The sequence below is a fragment of the Ciona intestinalis genome, chromosome 1, assembly GCF_000224145.3.
Source record: "Ciona intestinalis chromosome 1, KH, whole genome shotgun sequence".
Taxonomy (NCBI): domain Eukaryota; kingdom Metazoa; phylum Chordata; class Ascidiacea; order Phlebobranchia; family Cionidae; genus Ciona; species Ciona intestinalis.
The window spans coordinates 2,042,139-2,066,164 of NC_020166.2; the positions used below are offsets into that span (position 1 = coordinate 2,042,139).

A 24,026-nucleotide genomic window follows, 5' to 3' on the forward strand; every position below is an offset into this window, starting at 1 on the left:
ATGACCTTCCATCGTTTCCAAAAACTTTCCCATCGTTTTTCGTCGAAATGCAAATCAAATACAGACCGTTATCAGATTCTCGAACCTGCAAACAATATGCCTTCCGTGGGTCTAGTCGTACAGCTTTGTCTGTGTGACAGACGAACGTGCGGGCAACAGTTTCTAAAGGCTGAAAAGCAAAAGCTTGTTTTTCACCGACTCACAGTAATCGAATCTTTAAAAGTCGGTCATGCACTTCTGTCGTTCGGATTAATTATGTTGCGCAATCGCTTTTAGCAAGGTGTTATTTAACTCAATGATTGACGTGTTTTTCTGTTGGGCTTTCCATAATAGGCAGCTGGGCGTGATTTCACTTCACGAATTCGGATTCATAAGTTGTTGAAACGTTTTCCGTTCTTTTTCAGATAAGACGAAAAGCAACGAAACTGTAGGCGGTGCGGAGTTTTGTAAACAATTAAAGAGCGAGTAATAAGCGGCGCATTCGGGCCGTCGTCGCCGTTGTAGAAGTAAACTTTCGTTCTAATTCGAAGTCATAATATTTGCACGACATTAAGTTTGTTTAATGCGGAAAGACCCCGTGCCGCGCTTTCCGTCCTAAAACTTGCAAAGCGATCATTAACGAGCGGGTATTTGCGGGACAATACAAACAGATTGCTCGACGACTCGATCACTACTGCGCTGCAGCAAAAATATCCAACCAAGACTAATTATTAAACTCGTTATCGTGCTCATGTTGTCCCACACGATACTACCGTCCGGCTTCGCAACGGATTTTACTCCCAATACCATATGCTGTGCTGGACCAATTAAAATAAACGGCGTTATCAATTGATGGACCTTTTGCGGTCCCATGTGGTTTACCGCTAGGTCGGCAGGTCCTCAGATGGATCAAAGGTTTAACGCTTTTCCTTGATTGGCTTTTTACGTATTCGATCCATGTGCTGTTGTACCTCTGTAGGTTCCCTACAACTTCAAACCAGGGCAAGATTAAGCTATTGCAGCTGCACTAGCAAAGTGCTTTGTAACCTCTACCCCAGCGTAAATTAGGCGAGCGGTATTTTGAGGCTTTTTGGGTTCGGAACCGAAAACTGTGACTTTTAGCAAACCGCCCGTTTTAAAGGGGACTAATTGTGACATTTCGTTTAAAACGAGACTAATTGCTAAGTTTATTTACTTTGATGAAAAGATTGTAAATTACGTGGTAAAAATCACACCGCAGGACGAGAAAAATGCCACCAGTTTAATGTAGATTTAATTGCGGCGAATATCTGTCGACACTAAAACGTTCTGCTGCCAATGTAGTGCTAATGCGTTAACACGGTTTATCGTACAAGTTTTGTATTATGGTCCAGTACGACCTAAAGCTGCCGCGGTGAGAAGGAGAAAAAGGCAATCGTTATCGCTCGTCGCTCGTAGAAAAAATGCGTTCGCCAACTCTGACGATTGAAGTAAGCTGTTCGATTCATTCCTGGCGGCCCATTGTCAGATCACGGCCTCTTTACGTCGCTCCGTTCGAAGAGACTCAGGTCGTCCGAGATTTGACCTAAATCCGCCGGGCTGGAAAGTCGATAAGTCGTTAGATATGAAATTTCAGGTCGAGCAATGGCGCCGTGAGATTTAATTGAAAATAGGTTGACGCAGTGTCGCGGATGAGGTTTTAAGAAAAGCTCAGGCCGATCAAAGCCCATAGAAGCGGATTATGTGATCTGTATGGGGCCGACGTGAAGGGGCTTTCGCAGTCGGCGATTTGACCTGTATTAAATTACTTCATGAGCGGCCTGTAATCCATGCATTTGCCGAGGCAAATCCTAGTCAGCTGCAGCGCATGTGTGCTTGTTCTGTAAGATTTTCAATGTTTCAGCGCCGTTCGAGTGGCTCGGTTGTAGGCAGAGGGAAACCGCACGACTCTTTCACGAAGCGCTCCCGGCTTTTCGGGTCGAGGATCGGCGCAAATTGAAATAAATCGCTTCGGTTGAGAACTAACCGCTTTGCCCTTTCAGGTACATCAAAAACCAACCAATGCATAGTAACTTGTGAACTGAACGCTTTATTGGAGTAAGAGTTGTACACAACTCGGTAAGGACTATTTCCAGACATAAAGTGCAAACAAACATGTCGACCATAACTGTTCGTGTCGGCCGAGAGGAAAAGGAAATATCAGGACTTACAAGGAAAACAACTTGCTCAGAAGTTCTACAAGCTTTGCTCAAAGACAAGCAGACAGAGTGGAACGCAGCCAGGCAAAACGCAGAAGCAAGCACAACGGACGAGCTTGAATTTAACTTTTCAGCGAATAAATCGCTCAAGGAAATAGCTCAGGGCTTCGTTATCGTAGAAAACTGGCGCGGTTGTGAAAAGCCTTTACCGCCACGGACACGGATTTTCGCTGTGTGGCAGGCATGGGGTAAGGAACAGTGCCATGTCAAATTTTCGCTCAAGAAGAGCAAGTGTACCCGATACCGCGATGCTCATCACCACCACCATAGTACTAGGGCAGAGGGCTCGCCTAGTAGATGTAATAACTTGATTAACAACTTGCCCCAGCGCCACACCGGGGCTGAATCAGCGCATTTTCTCGATAATCTGTCGCAAGGGCGAAAGAGGCGGATTCGCAGAAGTATGATGCAATTCCAACGCGCTGTTATGACGCAGCAGACAAAAGATGGCGGCGAGGACAAAAACAACAACAAAAGCATAAGCGCCCACGCTCCAACGATCGGCAGCAAAGTCGCCACCTCAGCGGGCGACCGGTGCGTCGCGGTCCGGCAGAAGACGACCGAAACCACCGAGGTCACAATTACCCTTAGTGAGGAGCAATTTGTGGACGGAGTGATTACCGGACCGGATTGCCTCCTGCGGCACACCGACAAAAGCAAGTTTATCCAAAGTGCGCTGGATAATCGAGATTTTAACCGAGAACACTGTACCTACCGACGCCGTAACCACAGACGAAGGTCCCTCATGCAAGACGATGATGACGACGACGATTCGGACGCATTGTCCGACCAGAACGTCCAGTTATCAGGAAGCCGCAGAGACCGCAATGTTGGACATTACCCCTATTGCCAAAATTCCCGACGAAGATCAAGATCCTCAAGCCAAAGGAAGCGTCGACATAGAAGAGACAGTCGGCACCGGCACGGGAGAGTAGGAAAGTCTCGTAGATCTAGAAGACACGCATACAGGTACAGCACTGATGATACTACGACCACCACGTCCACGGGTACGACGAGTACGGGATCGGACGCCGAGATTGACTCCCACAGCGCAGGCGAAGATGCCGACGACGAAAAGTCTATCATGGCGGAGTTCGGGAGTGCTGTTTCCCGCCAGAAGGCGGTTTCGTTCGCTACCGCTATGTTGCAATGCACAGATAGCTACAGCAGTGGTACGACTACTACCACTACCGCTACGGACTCGAGCAGCGGTACGACGACATGTAGCGAGACTTCGAACACGAGCGGTAGTAGCATAAGCGGGACGAGCAGCAGCGAAACATCTAGTGGTACCGACTACTTAGAGAGCTACCTCAGGGCTAAACGTGCCTCTCCAGCAGTTGCGGTCGCACCAGCAACATCAAGCAAGCCGGAAAAGCAGAAGAATAGCGGAGCGGCGAAGTTATTTAGGAAAGTAACTGGACCAGGGTTAACCAAGCCAGCTCAGAGCTTAATTGGTACTTTCCGCAAGAAGAGGCGAGCACCGCAACCCCCCGTAGCAAAAGCTTCGTCATCCGCTGGCAAGAGTCCAGCACCGAGCCAACCGTCATCGGGTAAAGGTTCCAAGCGAAGTGTAACATTTGCTGCTGTACCAAACAGCCGCAAGGAGCAATCCGCAAAACCAGCACCGTCCGAAGAAAGTCTGAAGACCACCCTGCCTGCAGACACGGATACTGGAGTAACGAAGCCGGAGAACAAGGCCCTGTCTGCTGCCGAAAAGAACAAGTCTACAGATAGCGGTAAGATTGTGTTTATTATCAAATCACACATAACCGGTCGCCGTGCGTGCTAGGCTTGATCAAGTCAATATAGTGGTTTGTGGAATTTTAAACAGCACAGTATTGTAGCCTGTAATGAATTTGAACTACGGGGTTAACAAGGTCTCTCGTGTCGCCTTTCTGATGCGGCAATAAACACCGTTTAGATTATATCTGGCACCCTTAAAAGGTCGGGTCGCTTGTGCATGGTTCTCTACCGCTCTCACGCACAGGTTTAACGCATTGCCTGTGGCAAAACCTTTGTGTAATAACGACTCCATCTCGCGTAATTTGTTACGAGCGTCGCCCGCATGCATTTGCATGGCAATTAACGAAGTCAGTGCGTCTTTAAACGAGAGTGGGTATTTAGTGACGCGTATAATAACGCAATTATTTCTGACGCCAGCAGTTGCCCTACGATTCACTCAATCCGTAATAACAATGCATGCAGTCTGGAGCCTTTGCGGACAAAATAATTAAATCGTTTTCCCCAAAATTGCATCGACTTTCCGTGACGAGGTCTATCGAAACAGACGCGAAACGAATTCGACCGCAAAAATGAATCATATTTCATAACTGACAGTTGTTTCCTTGGGTAAAATTTGGCCACGACATTGTTTTGGAAACAGCAAGAGTACTATGCGTCTAACCGTTGTTTGTGTATTCCTTCAACCCGTTGAGTTTAGAAAACACCTCACCGCGACGCCGATGCGCTTGTTTAAACAGGCAACATGGCCCCATCGGTTAAGTCTATTGTTTCGTTCGCGTTACCGTGACACCAATATAGCCGCTACCACATAGACGAGTCAGAGTATGCAGTTGCACGCTGCTGCTGAATAGGAACCGACCTGTCATATCTACCCAGGTCAAGTAACGAAATTCGCCTGCAGGGAAGTAAGCCAGCCCGAGCGACGGCTTATTCCCAGCAGCCCCTAACGGCCTCTGAGTTTCAGTTACAGAGGGTCCAATGGGCGCAAGCGTGTGGGACGCTCTCTTTCGTGCACCATCGAGCGAGCAAGGGGAAGTATTGCTTCGACTTAGCTAACCGCAGTTCATATAAGATCGCCTTGCATAGTTGCACCGCTTTGTTTCGCTTTAGCACACAAAGTTGCAGCAGCGGATAAGCTGTGTTGGGCAAATGCTTAGGGGTGCTCTGTGTCTCCACCTAGCGAGGCGCATTATCTAAACAAGCGAGACTGAAGGACAAATGACGTAACAAAACGTGCTTTTGTGTTTCTTACCTCTGCGGAAAAGAAACGATCAAAATCAAATTCCGCTGCGGAACCTTGACATGACCTTAACATGGAAAGCGACATTTAGGCTGTCAGAAGTGTCGCGGTGTGAAGACAACGGCCTAACGAGCGATCAGCCTCCGGAACCAATCTGAATCGGCATAATGAAGCGATATTGTTCCTTGTTCGCCACAGGAATTTCTCGCTTCTATTTGTTTGGACAAGGCCGTTCGTATCCGTTGATTTCACCAAACTTTTCAACCTGAATTCGTTCTGCCTTCACTATCAGATCGCGACCAACGCATTTACTGCATCGCCGATCCTAATCGTTTGCGGTGTGTTAATGAAGATTTCGCCGTCGATTGTCTATTAGATTGATGGAGAGCCTGGGTCCTGTTCGCGCCTCTGCCCGTTGGCGAAATAGGTCCCCTGCTTTATCGCATATTTTACTAGTGAATTTCATTCGATCAAACGACAGGTCAATGTACGAACGCCTCGTCGTTCTGCTCGTAACACATGGGCGATCTTATTTAAGATACAATGCCAGTAGTACGTACAACGGGTCTCGAAAATTGGTCTTGCTCTATTCGAAATGCGATTAGGGAGTCGTAGTCACAGCGGCGCGACATGAGAGACCGATTATCGAATCGACAACTAATCTCCGTATGGTAAGCGCCGCCGGTCTTGTGTATTGCGAGCCCACGCATCTCGTCCCACGTCGGAAATATATCGGCATGTCTAATTAGGCGATTATTTGATATGTGTGGCACATGGGAAACGGTTGTCACTGTAAACCGACGGCCCAAGACCCCGCGGGGATCTGTCTGTACTCTGCCGTTCAAAGCAACTGTCGCCACGTCCGACGGCTGAAAATAAATAGAAATCGTTTCCAGCGCACAACAAACAAAACCAATACTCGCGTATCGTCTCTTTATCGACTGTTTATTGTGTAAGCCATGTTGCGATTGGCAAGCCTCATGTTTTGGACTGTACAGCGTCACAAAGGCAGAGTTTTTCGATTACGTCATTGTGGTAACGTTTTGGAAAGCTGCGTTAACTTATGTCTATGTAGCGTAGCAACGGGTTAACGTTAGCGCGATAACATAAGGGAAGTTGCGGAAGCGTTACGATGGAAACACCGACACACGAATCAACGCTTTAAACCCGTAGCTGGCTTATGTGATTCATCACACACTATACCGGAAATTATAGACAGGTTGGAAGGGGTTTTATAAGCACCCTTATGTCCGTTCACTGAACGCATTCCAATCACAGTATGAGTGAGTTTCTTTTTCCGCTGGAGTGGCCAATAGAAAGGGATTGGCCGGTCCAGAACGCCCACGCTTCGCTCGAGGGTTTAGAAAGTAGAATAAGAACCACAGCGGGCGGTTTTACTCGCTTTCATGTTCGGAATTTGATGTACGTAACTCTTGCAGTGCTAGGCCACCGGTACTTTTATGAGAACAAACACGCACAGTAACCATTGCAATATGTTTGTAAAGTCGCATTAGGTTTTGGTACTTTTTGGACAGCACCAGTAAAATTTGAACAACACTAAGGAAAACATTATCCGCGCACTTTTGCAGCATTCCTAATGAGGAGGTTAGTATGACACATAATCCTTATCACACACCTGTCATTCACTTACACAATACACTGTGAATTAATGCTTGTTCAAAATCAATTTATTCGCTCGTTAGCCTGGGGAACCGACATGCAAATATTTGGAAAAGCTAACCAAACTGCCGTCCGGAATTTCTTGCACGTTATCACCTTGGTAAAGACCCGAGTGGCGCCGACTTTCGTCTCATGCCCGGTCGTAACTAAATTCTAAGTCACGTTCGTAATCGCGGATAAAGTGTCGCAATTTTCTGCTGTAAACGATTTACCAAACCGGAAAATCACTCTCGAATTTCGTAAGTCGGTTATCCTGTCCGGTTTAGCTCGCCTGAAAGGATAAATTTCGCCTAATTAAACTTATGGATTTCGACTATATCCAGCGCGTGAGAATGCCGTAACTATTACCGTCGGTCCAAAAATCTGAAGCACTTTACAGTATCTTCGACACCAAGCCAGCACTTATAACGCCGCACCTAAACCTAAAATTCACGTTCCAAAATCCAAACTATAACGTTACGCATATCTAGGCAGTTAACGCGAGGCAAAGTGGAATAGTAATACCTCGCGATATGAATTGGATATTCAGCAATGAACCGAATCTTGTTATCATTTCCCTTATTATGCCTATTGCTATATCATGCGGCGTGGGCGCTACAGGTCGTCGCTAGGACCGCGGCAGTTCACGCTTTGTGGGTCTTTTGAAGGGTCTTCTTTCCTGACGCAAGGACTCATCCGTCAGCATTAATATTGTCACAGCAAGTGCGGGGGTGGCGCCGCAACGACCTGCTTATCCCAGCCCTTTGTATACTACACAGAGACCTGTCCTACCGTGCAATGATCTGTCGCAGCGGCCTATTTTAACCGACACAATAGCAAGGCGCATTGAATCACGAAAGAATGCGATAGAAAGAAAAACACCAAGCCTACTCCATGCATAGCGATGTTCGTCGCCACCTGCTTATTTAAAACGACGAAGTTTCGCGGCTTTCCAGCCGCCACAGTGGAGTTACCATTGCGGTCGACTGGCATGTACAACAACACCGCGCCCCTCTCCACAAACATAGCTACAGAAATAGTTTCCAGAAGTGCGGTCTTATCTTGGTGGGAAAACATAAACCGCCCAGCGAAACTTAATAAGGCGCATTGCTCACCCGCCAAATGATGTTTGACATAACCTGCCATACAAGTAGCAAAGGTTCGTAGTCCAACATATACACTTACACCAAAAGCACGCACAAAATCCAAGCTCGAGTTCTCAAATAGGATGCTCATGTGTGCGTTTGTGGCGTCACCATGGCCTCATTCCAGTACGGTCTGCTGTTAACTGGTAGGTCTCGTGTATGGAAACCAAGCTTCGTGTTATGACTTTTACATTCGCCATAGCTGATAAGCAAATCGTGTTTTCGAAACTCCCACATACAAATTGAATGCCTCGTGCGAGTTGTGTAACATTTTGCGGCTTGCCTAATTAACTAATCGATGACTGCAGCTGCACGCGGGAATAAAGGGGGTTGGCAAACAAGAAACTTTTCCAGACTTTTGACGTTAAATTTTGGCATCTATCGTCGCAATTCAATTTTGGTGCAATTTCCCGAGCGCCTTGTCACCAGTTCCTAGTCCCGGAATGCTAAAACGATTTCACGTGCACGTTGCGTGCTGCATTCAGGCAATTACGTTTAAGCTACGGATAATCAAGCAGTGCTTTGAATCGGAACGGATCTAAACATAGAATCGCGTCTATCCTGAGCCGACTTATCAAAATAGCCTTGCCGCCCCATTTCAAAACACGGTTCCACTACGTTTGGCATCCAATTAAATCACGGTCGTAGAATTAAACCCCTTCCCTTGCACGCCCGGCCGTTCCCCAAACCTTGAGCGTGCGGAGAAATAAGCAACTGGTTTGATGCGAAAGGAAGCATGACGGCAAATATGGCATCAGTCGCGTGGACCCAGTAGCAATATAGAATGAGTTATATGAAAAAAGTAGCTATTCATAGTCATAAGCTACATCCACACTGCTACCTATACGAGGCGACCCCAGGGCGGGGCAAATTATCGAATTATCTCTGCTAAACGTTGCTTGTGGGGTGATAAATAATTGAATGATTGGCCGTTACGCTTGGGCCTAGGATTGGGCCTAATCCCTTGAATTGAAAGCCCGGCGTAGAACCTGAGTATTGAGTTAAGCGTGTGATCTGTTTTGGGCCCCACTTTGGCCCATTGTTTATTGTTGAAGCGCCGGCTCCCACACCAAAACGAGTTTACTGCGTGGGGCCTGCATTTTCCGCATTCTTTTCATTTAAGTCGTTTAATTCATTTCGTAAAATGCTGGATTTGAATAAACTTTCCCAGGAACTCACCTTCGCTTGTTGTGCGCCGTCTGATTTGACTCGTAAGGCGGGCGTGGTATTCGTTGGTCCTGAAAAACATTCAGTTTAGAATTGGATAACTATAAACAACTCCTAAAGTAATGCTTCCTGTTTGGAATTTTTGTGACGATGCTTCGCTCCCAAATTTATCTTGGCCGGATACCGTTTAGATGAATCGCGGGCACTTAAAACTTTCAAACGACGCTTTTATATTCTGTTATTCTTTGCTACCACGCTATTGGAAATAGTGACGTACAAGCGTACGGTGTCATAGTCGTTTACAAACTGGACTCATCCGGCGTGTAGACCCGCCCTTTACTACATCGCGGTGGGATCCGGGATTTTTCGGCGTGTAGGAAGCAGTGCTTCCGTTATTGTTACTCGCGGTTAAAAAATAGACCACGGTGACCGCTACCGCTAAGTACAGCTGGTTCAGTGGGCTGTCGTGCCTTGAAAAGAAGGTGTAATTCATGGAAATTACATGGAGTATTGACCGTGGCGAGGCTGTGCCTTTCAGCGAGCGAACAGACCTGCGTTTACACGACAACGCCTCGGTTCGTTATGCACGCAATTCTTGTGGAATCCGCCAACCTTGACTGTTTTGCGATTGCTGATACCACCTGCGGCACTTAAACGGCAAAGCGCAATTTGTTTTGATCTGGATGGTGTGTCATCGCGTGCCGGCGTTTTCACCATGTAGCTATTCACGGCTCTCGCAAATCGTTCGGCTTGTATTATTCGGTGTCTGCTTTGAGGAACGCAGTTAATGGTATGGCTGCCTGACCGCCAGCGACGCTGACAGCACGCAAACGTGCTTAATACGGCTTTGTATGGTAACATATGTCGTACAGGTAGCTTTAAACGTCATGGGAAAGCAGCGTTACATTGTCAAACCTTTCAGTTCGCATTGTCCTGGTAATTGCAAGGTTAACGATTCAAACAGACGCATGACATATATGGTGCTGGAAATTTTCAGAATGACTGTCGATACTTTTACACAGTTAAAAAAAAATTTAAGGAATTTCAAAACGTATAGAAAATCGAAAATATATACGAAAAAAGTCACACTGTAAAACCGTTTTTGCATCCAATTTTATTTGTTGTTTGATTTACCAACACGGGCTATCTTTAGAATACCGTTATGTACGCTTCAGTAATAATGCTTATTTACAATAAAACGGTTTTTCTTTGGCAATGGGCGAGCCAAGATAAACTTAATCGATTTTTCGGTAATTTTCTGGATCAGGTAAATGCAGTGGAATTTAAATTATATTTAGCTCCTTTGCGGAAGTGGTGAAAATCAGCATGCGACCACAATATCGATTAGGCCTCATCAAATAGAGATCTTGTTCTTATCGTAACATCCGCTCGTTTGGCCTTAATATTAACCATACACGCCTAGAAATGGATACACCTATTGTACAGCAGGGTGATGTTTCTACGAGTACATGTGGCGAGTCAGATTGCATTGATAAATCGCTATTTCTGCATTAACCACAGTCGGATAACGGACCAGCCATTCTCTACTCGCCATTAGCAACTAGCTGCGCCCTAATTCGAGGCAAAATACTTGGATTTCCGCGAAGTCGACCAATTTGACATATCGCGCGGAAGTGGGCATAGAAATAACGAGACCCGGACGCCATGACAGCGAAACCCTTGATATGAGTCATTGCTTTTAGAATATAAATAGAAACATTCGACCAAAAGACGATTCGTTTCAATGTAACGTTAGAAGTTGCGTGCGCGAGTAATCTTTTACAAACACATGGGCGGACGCCGGCAAGCATGGAAGCGGCGAATAAAGTGTCACTTATCATGGCATCTATCATCGTACTCTCTAAGTGAACGTGAAGCCGCAGGACGCGAAACCAATCTCATGCCGCTGTTATTATGGGAAAGTACGCGTAGCTTGTGGCTCGCTAAGTATCGGTCACGCAGCAGGCTGGAATGTGATATACCGATGATAGTAGTCTGTAAATGACTGACCAGAGCATGTTATCGCGCACAACAAGTGCCTCTGCTGTCCCGATAAGTCACAAATTAACTATCGAAGGTCGGGGGTCGGGCGTGGCTATATTATTAACTCCAAACAACGACACGCAACTATTACTCTTCTAATCGAAGCTACTTTTTAACGAAATACCAACACGGAAATAGCGTGCACTCACGCCGGTTTAACTGACTCTAAATTAATTAACCATATCAAATTAATATCGAATAAGTGTAATCAATTTCCACATATTTCTGCAGAAGAAACAGTCGCAAAGGAATTGGAAGAATTAAAACAGCTAATCATCACACAAGAACGAGTTCTTCTTGACCAAAAGAAAAAGGTAACAACAGCCGATGCGGATATTGAAAGAATTGAGGCGGACGTACACCGGTATAGGATACGAGCACATGGGAAAAACTATGTTCAGGTACATGTTACGCCAATAGCAATGATATTTCGCCAATTGCTTGTTAATATGAAATTTTTCAGACCAAATAATAATTCGGGATGTTTTTATAGGACACGTATCTATCCGGTATGGGCGACACCACCGACCCGAATAGCCGGGAAGGCGGCGAACTTGGAGTTCCTTCGAACCGAGTTTCATCTCTCAGGCCCCCACAGTGGGTCAGTGACACTAGAGACACGAAAGCACTCGCCATGTACGTGGCAGCGTGTGAAAAAGTCGTCGAGATGCAACTCAAGATTGAGGAGTACAAGCGGAAGTCCGAGATCGTCCTCCAAGAGATGCAGGACGAGGTGTGGAGAGCGTCCAGCAATCCTACCGGAGAGCAAAAGAATCCTCTCACGGCTGCTGCATCCGCTCTTGGACTTGTTTCTACCAAAAACGCCGGCGATTCAAGCGACGAAGAGTCGGATACACGTCTTGCATCTCTTTCTGTGTCATCCGGAAAGGGAAAGAGCCTTCCTCAAAAAGAGGTACCGGTGGTATCACAGCCAGCGCAAAAGGACGGCCTCTCTACCGCAGAGTCAACTCTAGAACTTGAGAAGTCAAGAACCGAATTGGAAGCTAATCTTTACTTAAGTTTGAGGCTTTCATCTGAACTGGAAGAGATGGAACATCGGGCTTTAATCTCTCAAAGACATATTCAGGTAATTGGTGTGCATCAATATAGAAGTAGGGTCTAGGTGGTCATTTACAAGGTTTAACCCTTTACTTTTTCTTTAGGCGAAGGGTGAAGCACTCTTAAACCTAGTACGAGAACTGGCGGCCTCTCCCGAAGGAATCTCACCAGAGCTATGGGAAGAATACGGAGAACTCCTTACTGCGTATGACAACGAAATCTCGCTGCAAAGATACCTTGCTGCGTGTGCGCAGGCAGACCCCAATAGCCCAGCCTTCGCTCCAGAAAATGGGGTACACACACCGCAAGAAAATGACCCTCTTTCGCCGGCAACGTCGGCACTTCATCACGCACTTTCACCCTGGCTATGGTGCGAGCACTGCAAGATGGAGTTGCAGCAACAACAAAACGGACTTCAAACTCCACCTATATCCCCGCACTGGTTCAGCCACGGCGACGTCCCCGCAAATTTCTCAGAGCTGCCTTTACCATCCCCAGCGCCAGTTCCAGCAGCCGCTGCACCTTTACCGTCGCCCAGTCGGTCAACGGCGTCAGTAACCGCCCTGCTTCCCATGCCCCCAATCCCGGATTACCGCAGCGATTGCGAGTACGAGGAGTTGTCAGACGCTGCTGATAACAACAATGCTACCTCGACCATAATTTCAACAGAAGATGCCATTCCACGAGGCATCATACTACGTCACCCAGCAACCCGACGACCGTCACCCCAGACACGGGTAATCGAAGCGCCGTTCACAGCTGAACTAAAGGATTATCTCTCCGTCACCCGAAACAACAATGCAAACAACACTGACGATTCCGGCAATGCGTCAGCGGGAAGCACGAGTAGCTTTGCCAGCAGCGACAGCACAGATATGGGTAGTCGAAATAGCAGTTGCGACGGCGGAAGTCCCAGACCCCTTCCTTCCGTCGGGACCGAAAGCCAAGACTCGGCCACGTCCTCGCCTGCGTTTTTCTCACGCGGAAATGTAAAGCGTGGAAGTTGTCGCAACAGATTCGTTTTCCCTCCACAGTTAAAAGTGACGCAAGACGACCACTTAAAAGCATCTTCCCGTATGTCACCACGATCGCCATCGAGAGCGAACGTACCGAAAAATCGCCCCAGCTTTGCTTCAAAACCTGCGCTTGCCCTTATTCCAGGCACAATTGCTTCTGCGCCGGTCTCACCGGCAGACTTGCGCATTATTAGCATGAACAAGGACGAACAGGATCGTCTTGCCCAGCAGCAGAAACTCATTCGACGAAACAGCGGCCAACGCAGGAAACCAAACCCGGTGCTTTTGGAAAAGCAACAAAACGAACAGTTCGGCAAACGGGGTGGTAGTTTCGGCAAGGGAGCTCTTCCCAGCCATCTTAGCGGAATCCTTAAAAAGCCGATCGTATACAACTCCCACTGCGATGTACGACAGAGCGAACCATTGAAGCGTGTAGCCCTTCACAACGGTGGAGAAATAAAGGGAAAGGGCGGGAAGCATTGCCCTTCTCCGCTCAACCTTCTCTCGGCAGCGGGGGTTGGTCCTGCCCACCATAGATCCCCGGCATCGGCGCCCTGCTCTCCCTTTGTCACTGGTAACCCTCGTAATTTAACGCGTGGGCAAAGGCGACCTAACATTCAATCCGTGACCGGTGGCGTACGAAAAGTTGAAGCGCCGTGCGATAACGATTCGGATACAGGCCTAAGTTCACTACATAGTACTGATTCGGACTTAATTATGTATTCCGAGACACTAGTGTAGCGATCAGCACTTCACAACTACTTCCATCTATTCTCTTTCATATTGTTTATTTTTCCAACCCAAATCTTAATTTAAGCTTTTGCATTTTGCGCCCATGCTTGCATTTCTTGCCCTTTATCGTTTGTCACACCACATGAGCGTATTCTTTTTGCTTTCCCAGCACAGTATTCAGTTTAAGCGGAGTTCTAAAGCTGGCAGTGCTACATACATTAGTTAACACGATTACCTCGCCCATGTAACTTCTCGCGTATTTTTCTACTCTTGGCAATCATGGCCCATTCATTTCGCGTTGTTTTAAGATGAATTAACATTCGTTTTATTTTCCTTCAGCGACAAGAGTGTTACTGTCTTTGCGCCAATTCGTTTTACATTCACCTTTTCCTGTTGTATATCTAGTTTAGGGCGGTACCGTCCAGTTCCATCGCGGTTTTATTTTCGCCCCCATGATTTTCCCAGAAATTAAATCGTCCATGTTTGCATTACACGACCGTCCCGTGATAATAAATGAACAAAACGAAATCTTAAAGCTGTGCTTCATGCTACTGAAAAAGCCAAATCAAATAGAGAAGGTAGTAAGACAAGCCATCACGCGAAACAGAACTGAGACGTTATTATGCCAAAATCCAAATCACATGCAAAATTCAATTACATTTAAGGAGGTTTAGTTTTAGATTAACGACGTCTTCGTCGATAAAACGGAAGATATAAGGTTTAACGATTCCAGACAATCGTCCACAAGCTGTTATATAGTACTGAGGTTTTGGGGTAAGATGAATATCGTTATTAAAATATTTATATTTCCTGATCGTCTTTTTAACGATTAACATCCGTTTTGGGGGTCGTGGTGATACAGTTACAGAACCATACTTTGTTTACTACCAAATTAAAAGACAAACGAGATGAAAACATAAATCATTTTATTCCAACTTACTGCAGAACATTAATAGAAGCGTGCGAAGCCTGTCAGATTATAGTTGCGAGATGACAGCAGCAAAATAAGTCCTAAGTGTTCTAAGTGACTCTAGGACGTCTCTGTTTATTTGCTTTTATGGGTATATTACTCAGCTGGTGCTATAAAATGTCCGGTCTTATTTTCCCAAAACTGTTTGCGCTTTATTACAGCCGCTGTCTTAAACGGAACATTATACATCATAAAATGTAGTGACTTGAAATCCCAGCAGAGTAAGGGACTTAAAGTAAATCAAAGGTTTACACCAGTTAAACTTATAATGTGTTCAAAAACGGTTATGGTTTAAATTACGATATCAATTTACTAATATTTTAATGTACGGAAATTACAAGACACCAAAATATAAACTTAATGGGCTGTAATTTCAAGATTGCTCTATTACCGTCACGGATCGCCAAGTGTCATAAACAAAAACACCTTTGGCTTAATGCTCTTATACTTTAATGCGGCCAGTAGACCTCTACGTCACATTTATATCTAACAATGTTAAGCCTAAAATCTCGCATTCAATGCCGCTTATGATGAGTGGCTGGTGACGTAAAGAGTTGTAGCGGCTAAAACCGATTTCGGAAATCTCTTACGAGCAAAACTTGGCAGGGCAAAGACAATGCTATATTAGCCGTTACCGAGACCACACATGATTTGATTACTGACCACAAGCCCGTACAGATAAACTGCATTCTGCTGACAAACAAACATATGGTGAAGTGTACAAGTTAGACAAATTACTGGAAGTAGCTCCAAACATACGTCGAAAACTGTGCCAGCAGATAAAATTTGATGCAGGTATATTTACAAATGGTCCAAATAAATCAAGGCAGCGGTTGTCATTACAATGTAAGCGGTATCATACACATAAGCGAAGTCTTAACCAGAATAAGCTCAAGAACAAATTAAATCCCAATGAAAACACAGATGGTTTGTACAGCGTTGTCAATGATATCACATTGGATCTCCAACGGAAAGACCTACTTAAGATATAAGCCGTCCGATGTGACCTAACAAACTGAAAAGACGTTTCAAATCTAAGTTAAGATGTGCATAAACACTTATTCTAAAACCAGGCATTCGAAAGTGAAAATCTTCAAAAACGAAAACGGGCATTCGAAAAAAAAAACGAAAAACAAATTTTCGCGAAAATTTAAGATTGATCAAAAACACGCGCGTGTATGACGCATGACCCGGCCAGGCTCTTAAAAGTAACAAGTACTCTGAGGAAATTACGCGTTTTCATTGACGCAAATGCAAGGTGGCGTCGCTTTAATCGTCTCCGATGGACGTTAACTTAATCGGCCGGATCAGTAGCAAGCGGTGAAGCCACGAAAATCACTGTCTCGTGTTGCGGCACCGTACCCAATTCCCATGACTCCGACAGCCGTTCTCAGATAGATTAGGTTTCGGAACACTTCTTAAACTTTGTGCATAGAAGTTGAAACCCCGCGAACATGCAGGCGCGGATGATACCGGACCAAAAATACCCATCCAGCACACGGGCCAAAATGCGAGAGATCATTATATGTATATAGTAGGTTGGGGAAAGATGGTACATGTTTTTATTCTCTGTAATCGTCCTATTTGGTTGACAAAGAACGTTTATAAATACATATAATGATGAACAAAGAACGTTTATAAAAATGTAACTGTACGACTTTAAAAACACGGTTTTAAGGGGCTACATTATTAGTTAAACATTCAGTTATGAAATATGAGATGTTATGTGCTAAATTATTGATCTTATATATTACTAAAAAATTACAAATGTACATGTTAAAGAATGCGAAAGTCGAGTAACAATTCTATAAGTTTTAAACGTGAGAATAACAGACCAAAACCACTTGTTTCTATTTTGCACCCAAAAAATTGTTACTTTATTTTTTTGGTATTTTACTTAAATATAGTAGGGTGGGGGAGACGAGACATCTTTATCACGTAATATCCAAATTTCGTAATCGTGTTTTAAACAATTACCAACTTTCTATGGAGTCATGAGGATACGGTTTTATAATTCTTTGGATGTTCTTTGCTGACTACCAAACGGGACAAGAAAATAGAATAAAAGGGTGTCCCATACTCCGCCACCCTACTATGACAAAAGTGCCGACATAATTACATTCTTTGTCCAGTGGCAACTGTCGAGCGAGAGTGCGGCGTAATAGGATTAGATTTCGTTTTAAGAGTTACGACTTCTAACTGGATTGAACTGGATCGGTGATCGGTCATCTTAACTAGCAGCATATAAACAAGTAACTTCAATTTTCTCCTAAATTTGTTCGGGACGCTTGGAAAGAAAACACCTCAGGACAGCTGGCCCATTTATAACGTCACTAATGTGTAAGAAGATAAGCTAGAAGCCAAAAATCTCTGCTCCAGTATTGAAAACAGCGTTAAGTTAGCGGTATGAGTTTCGCAATAAAGGATACTTTTGGGTTTATAACGAAAACAACTTAGCATATATAGGTTTATGCTGTTGGCGTACAATTTCATTGGCGTTAATCGGCGTTTATAATAAAGTAGGGTAGAGAAAGATGGGACAAATTTTCATTTTATTTTCTGGTTCCATTTGGTAGTAAACAATGAACGTTCAAAGAATTAAAAAATCGCATCCTCACGACTCCTATAGACCGTTGTTGATGGTCTAAAACAGGATCAGAATATTTGGATATCAAGTGCTAAAGGTGCCCCGTTTTTCTCACCCTACTATATATGTTTGCCATTACTTTATATGTAATCAACAAACATACGCTTTGATATTGAACCGTTTCACTTTATATGTGTAACAGTTATTTATTATGGGCCCGAAAATGGAATAATTTTTCAGGAAAATGTCGCAAAATAAGCCGATATTCTTAAACATCGTGGGAATGTGCACGTAGGCAGTGCTTTGCAAGTTGGAAATATCTGCCACCCAAGCTAGATTAAGGATGTACGTGATTACACTTTACATTTGATCCTTGCCTTCACCCCTGACGATATGTAGGTTACGTAACAGCCCCGTGACGTATGTAAGACCGGTGTTCGTCCATATTGAATTACAACACGGAAAAACCTGATGGCGTCTGCCAAATAACACTTCCTCGTAAGAATGCATTTTAGTTTATTTCAAGGTTATATCCGCAACCGAAGCAATTAACAAAAATTCAAACTCGCCATGTACATTGCACTCGATTTCGACCGATTTCTTCAGAAGTTAAATATTCAAAACCTAATTATTTTATACATGTGACCGGTTCATATAGAAGTAATATTTGTACAAAACAACTGGACAACAAACAACTCACTACAAACACAACTAATCACACAACAGAATCGTATTTCGTATTTTGATAACCGTCTTGAAATTTCAACATTTTTTTTACATTTTTTTTTAAAAATTACCAGTATTATTTAAACCAGATTTTAAGTTGGAACTAAACGGAACGGGCACTGAAAGCGACGGAAATACGGAACACGTACGATGACTATGTACATGTCGCATGCATATGTACAAGTAGCGAACTTAAAGGCCTGCACTGGTGAACGCCAAATACACTTTAGAAAATGCACTGTACAGTTTTAGGCTTTCAAACAATTTTTAACTTGGGTTTTAGGAAAATTTTAATCTGGCACTGAATTGTGTATGCCGTGGGGTTAGTTTACTTATTTGTTTTGTGTATTCTTAGCAGTTGGTAACAGTTTCAGAAAGTTTATATGCGATTATAAGCCAAATGTTTATTGTGAGTTATATTATGTGATATAGGGGAATAATATTTATGCGATATAGGCTTTATTTGTATATAGCCATAAGCGGATAAACGAAAGCTGTAAAAGTAAAGCAGTTTATTTACAAGCTGGAAAGATTAAACAAGTTCATAGTTTTTCCAAGAAGAAAGGGAGAGAATATTCTGGAAGGAAGAAGAGTTCAAAGGGAAGAAGGCTCAACCTTGGGCTGAAGGAAAAAAAATAAGTTTAAACTGCTTTGAAGTTAGAAGTCGAAACCTAACAAATATCGCGCAATTAAAATATTTTAAAAACAAGCTCTCGGTCTGCGTGTCTGTTATTTCCCAATTACCAATAAACTCACTTCAACCTACGGTTACGTGTTCACAAGTCACTTACATTTCAGCTCCTTGACGGTGACTTCAGCAGAACACGAGGCCTCGCCCAGTTCATTGATTGCTGTCACCGTGTAATTGCCAGCGTCTCCTGCTCGTGCCCGCCGAATTTCCAGTTGCACAATGCCTGCATTAAGTGCAAGATTAAGCGGTCAGCGGATGCTTTTACATCGAGGTCATGCGGGTCGTGGATAAGCGGCAGGTGACCGGCATTCTCGGTCAAAGGAATTTTTAGGCTTATATACACCGCAACCAAATGGGTTGTTTTTTACTAGAAGTGGTACCGTTGAAGTCAAGCTGAATATTCATATAACCGCGGACAGCGATACCCTTTGCCATTAAAAATGTCAATACATTTAGAAAATTTAAAAAATAGCCATAAAAATGGTGTATCAACAAAATATGGGAGTGGAAAATGATTACCAGACCAGATATTTCAATTTGTTTTTAACGTTTAAATTCTTCACCTGTGAATAATCAAACGTCGAAATTACCTCGAATTACACTCAAAGCAGCGTAATCACAGCTGTTATTTTCCCAATAAACACTTCAGTACACGATTCGCGTCATTTATATTAAATATCAATGACATAATGAAAACACCTACCCATGGATTGCGTCATCTTGTACTTCGGGTTGTCAATGATTTCAATTTTGTTCTTAAACCACTTGATTTTAGGGCGGGGGTTGCATTTAAGGGCGCAGCTGAGTGTACCGTTGTAGTTTTCCACGATGCGTCGACCGTTTAGAAGTTGGGTAAATTCAGGTTTCATACGGAAGTCCATGGGAGCATAGTCGGGTTTCTTGTACACGGTTTCTATTAGAAAAAAACACGTTTTTAGGCTCTAGAGGTCAATGGTTTAGGTTTACACATGTGTATGGTAACAGAATGTACATATCATGGAATATTTGTATTTGTACCAGTGGTAATGGGACAACTTTGGCCTAAATCCTATTCGTAGAATAACGTGTCACACTACAGGACCTCACCCACGCAAAAAATATATAATAGAATACTCGTAACACTAATTTCATCGTTACATTAAGTGGTCAATTTCAAAATACCAGATGTTGCAAAATTAAAAAAACGTGTGCCTGTGTGTTTTTAGATGTAAATTTTTAGATTTAGATGTAAATTCATATAAATTTTTATATACACCGTCACCCACTTTCTTTAGGTATGTTAGCGCTGTCTTTGGTTCCATTTGACTCTCCGGTTCCCACTTCATTAAAAGCTCTCACCCGGAAGAAATAGTTGTTCCCAAGTACAAGGTCGCTTACTTGGCACTGCTTATGTCGGAGTTTGTCATACACGACGTACCTGTAAAAACAGGAACACACAGTTATTTGTTTTGGCAATACAAACGAAAAGGCAAAACAGCTTAATCTGGGAGTTCGGCTGAGTTATATTTAACCACACGATCCCAGCTTAAAATATATACACAATACACAAAACTTGTCGGTTGCAGCGTCTCATCCGCTGTCAAGCGCAAATTTGCATCCGGAATTTTGTGAAAAGTTCTCCATCATACAAAAGGACTTTGAGTTAAACGAGTTTTAAGCACTCAAAATCTTATCGGAATTTGAAGCATTTGGCCTGTTTAGATAAAATCCCTAAATTTTGGATGTTTTTTCTTATCTCGGCTCCCTTCCAATTTAAGGTGACGTTAAGGTTTACGATTCAGTTATCTTGATAACCGGGGACAAAGAGCTTTGTGGGTGCTCAGGTCGTGTTACTCATTTGTCAAACTTTGCAAAAAGTCGCACTGCATCTTAAGCACTATACAAGGGTCGTAAGCACCTTGCCACTTTGTCATAATAAGTGCTGACCGCAAGGTTTATACCGATTTAAAAAGCGGAACTAAAATTTGACTGATAGTAATTTAGATGTACAAATTTACATCGACCCTGTCCACGCTTCAGGTTTACATAAAAGGAGTTTACACAATAAAGAAAATGAGAGTCAAAATGTTATTCCCTATCACACACTAAGTAACTGCAATATACAAATAGTTTTTGATGCAATCAACTTTACGCTGGTTGTTTCCAAAATGAGTTGGCATAGGGGCGGAGACAGAGTAATTACGTAACGTGAAGGAAACAGCAATAACCACGGGTTGTAAACAGTACCAAGATGAGAAGCAATCTCGTGCACGAATGGAGTATGAGCTACAACAAACAATATCACCATCCTCATCAATCAAGTAATATATGAACTTTACTTGAAGGGACTTACTGGCTCACTATACAGCATAGATGTTAGTTATAACGTTACTGGATCTAGTATCGCCTAACACGTGTAGTAAATACATATGGTAGGGGTAAGTTTGTAAATGTCTTAATTTTCTTTTCCGGTGCCATTTGGTAGCGAGCGTATATTTACAGATTTGTAAAACCGTAGCCCCGCGACTCTAAAAATATTTGTTAGTTGTTCCAAACATATGATCAGGAAATATGCTATTTAGGTGCTAACGGCATCCTATCTCATCTTATCAGTACTAAAAGCAAAATAATGTTTAAACATGTTTAATTCACGTGCTGTTTGTGTTAATGAATGAATGCATGTAGCTTACTTCATCCACCCTTGAACCCATTACCTTTGGGTTTGGAAAGCAGGCGCACTTACCAACCGTGCTACGACATGTACATATTGTAATACTGGACAACGTTTGACCTTTTGATGTTAAAGAGTTCATATAACACGTGTCATCGTTGTTTAAAACGTGCCATTATCTTGGAGAAACGAACTACTCGTGTTGGAATTAACGTCACACCGAAGTATAATCCCCATTCGCCTCGTACAGAACTACAGTGTTTATGAACGAACGGATCAAGGGCTATGAGGATTAAGTGATTTAAACGGCGGAGTATATTGTGGTCTAATTACCATTGTAGATCGTGGAGATACCGTGTAATTTTCCACTGTGTAGTATAGGAAGGGTGGTGTAAACTGGTTTGCTCTCTTTATGGCAAAGGCGTTGAGTGTTTAGTAATTACTAAACCGCTAATTGAAACATTGGATTACGTAGAAACAGCACGATAAACCAATGTTTCCCGGGCGTGAGGGTTCTAAGCTCTTCCGGCCACGTCAATATGAATACACTTATAGGAGGTTGCGGGTGCCAAGTAGTATCGGAAGAAGAGTGTACCGCAGCGGATCTTATGTGTGGAAACAAATAGACCTTTCCGAATGTGGGCACATCCATCAGCTACAGTCAATGAGTCTGTCTGGCCGGGTGGCTTGCGCTTTGTGTACAACGCACACAGATTATAGCGTTGGCACCCGTGTACAAGCATCCTTTGTAGGCGACGACGGTTCAGATCACGACTTACAAAGGTTACAAGTGTGAAAACTAATATTGTCTTTCGCTCGGACTTCCTAAACTTGTAAACCAAAATAAACTTCGGTTTCGTGAAACTGTTAATTATTGGTAATTACACAGAGAACCTGGACTCGCGGGATCTTTATATTAAAATCGAAGAACAATGACCCTTTTTGCACACGGGACCGTATACGCGAAAGCGGATTAATGACGTAAGAGAAACAAACTCTAATTCAGTCGTTCTCATCATGCAAAAGGTTGGGCTTAACTTGGAGTAAGAAACGAGATTAAAATTTCAGGTAATATCGAGTTTTTATTGCCAAGTTTTTATATCAAAATCTGCATTGACGTAAAAGAACGTTGTCTATTGTTCTTTCACAGCAAAGATGATTTAGCTCGGACCAAATGATGTAAAGATTCAGACTAAAATATACATAAATAAGTTGGAAAACAAGGATCGAAATGAAAAATCACAATTTTACAAGAACAACATAAAATACGCCAAGTTTGATCGAGTAACTGACAACACTCTTGCATATTTATGTCTAGCATTTAAAATGTTCAACCTGTTCTAGCATTTAAAAATCAACCTGTTACAAAAAAGATTAGTCCCATACAGCTTCCAGGGAATAAAGACATTATTTATTCCGTGAAGAAATTCCTCTTATGTTTAGTTGCAAACAACGAAAACATGCGATAACCTACCGACTTCAAGACCAATCGGAAAAAGACATGTAAAATAGCAACGAAGCGACCGCAATCAGATTCTACTGTTATTACTGCACACTAGGCAGGCGGTCACGTTTTGTGCGTCGTTCGAAACATGTAACGGTTTGATTTGATCACTCTCATTAAGGTTAAGTAAATTGCTGCGTGTTTGTGGGCAGTTTTGTGACGTCACCCGTTTAATCTTCAAAATATTTATAAAAAATCGGTTGGCAAAACCGTTTAAGCTTTAACGAAAAATTGGCTTTTTAATCTTTGTCGGTTGAGAGAGTTTTGACGTGGAGATGGTCATATATACTGCACCGGGTATTTCATATTTTTCATGGCCTATTTCAGCGTGACATTATATACTATAGGGTGAAAGAAAATAAGACACATCTTCGTTCCATTTTCTCGTTCCTTTTAAGTAGTAAAAAGAGACCATTCAAGGAAATATAAAACCGTATCCTAACGACTCCTATATAGACTGTTGTTAACTGTTTAATTTTTATATTTAGCTATATTTAGATATTGTGTGCTAAAGGTGTCCCATCCTCCCCACCCTAACAACGCATATTCCATGTAATAAAATGTACGCCCATCAAATGTACATTTAAACAACTAATAAAAGCTTACCAGTCGTCGCTTCGTGCGTCTCGTTTCTCCACAATGTATCCAAGTATTTCAGTGTTGCCCGAATCGTTCGGTTCTTCCCACTTAAGAGAAGCAGAATTCCCGACAACTTCGACAAGTTTAACTTGGCGAGGTTTGGAAGGAATGTCTGAAATAAAATAAGTATTTGTTTAAGGCAAATTCCCCCAATTAGAAAATTTACAACACGTAGTTTTCTGTAATCGGCGTAATAAATTAATGAATGATACTTATTTATTCTCGCCCGACAACGA

At 43.2% G+C, this 24,026-nt stretch overlaps 2 protein-coding genes across 7 annotated transcripts in view; one reads left to right on the top strand and one right to left on the bottom strand.

The window, feature by feature from the left end:
* Positions 1–1,995: 1,995 nt before the first annotated feature.
* LOC100177998 lies at positions 1,996–14,551 on the top strand. Its single transcript, XM_009863975.3, has 4 exons — positions 1,996–3,955; positions 11,448–11,617; positions 11,710–12,303; positions 12,380–14,551. The coding sequence occupies exons 1-4, from the start codon at positions 2,113–2,115 to the stop codon at positions 14,030–14,032; spliced, it is 4,260 nt and encodes a 1,419-aa protein (XP_009862277.1). The 5' UTR covers positions 1,996–2,112; the 3' UTR covers positions 14,033–14,551.
* The window catches only part of LOC100178041 (myosin-binding protein C, cardiac-type-like), a 36,147-nt gene continuing 18,050 nt past the window's right edge, over positions 5,930–24,026 (bottom strand). For 5 of the 6 annotated variants that reach the window (XM_026837145.1, XM_026837143.1, XM_002130155.5 and 2 more), the window contains 5 exons: positions 23,758–23,902; positions 20,263–20,414; positions 19,701–19,910; positions 19,098–19,220; positions 18,080–18,927 (listed from right to left, as the gene is read on the bottom strand). In XM_026837145.1, the coding sequence (XP_026692946.1) occupies positions 18,917–18,927; positions 19,098–19,220; positions 19,701–19,910; positions 20,263–20,414; positions 23,758–23,902 (641 nt within the window). In that variant the 3' untranslated portion in view covers positions 18,080–18,916. Of the gene's footprint in view, positions 7,154–9,185; positions 9,245–18,079; positions 18,928–19,097; positions 19,221–19,700; positions 19,911–20,262; positions 20,415–23,757; positions 23,903–24,026 lie in introns of those variants that run through there. The other variant, XR_003396445.1, reaches the window with a different exon arrangement.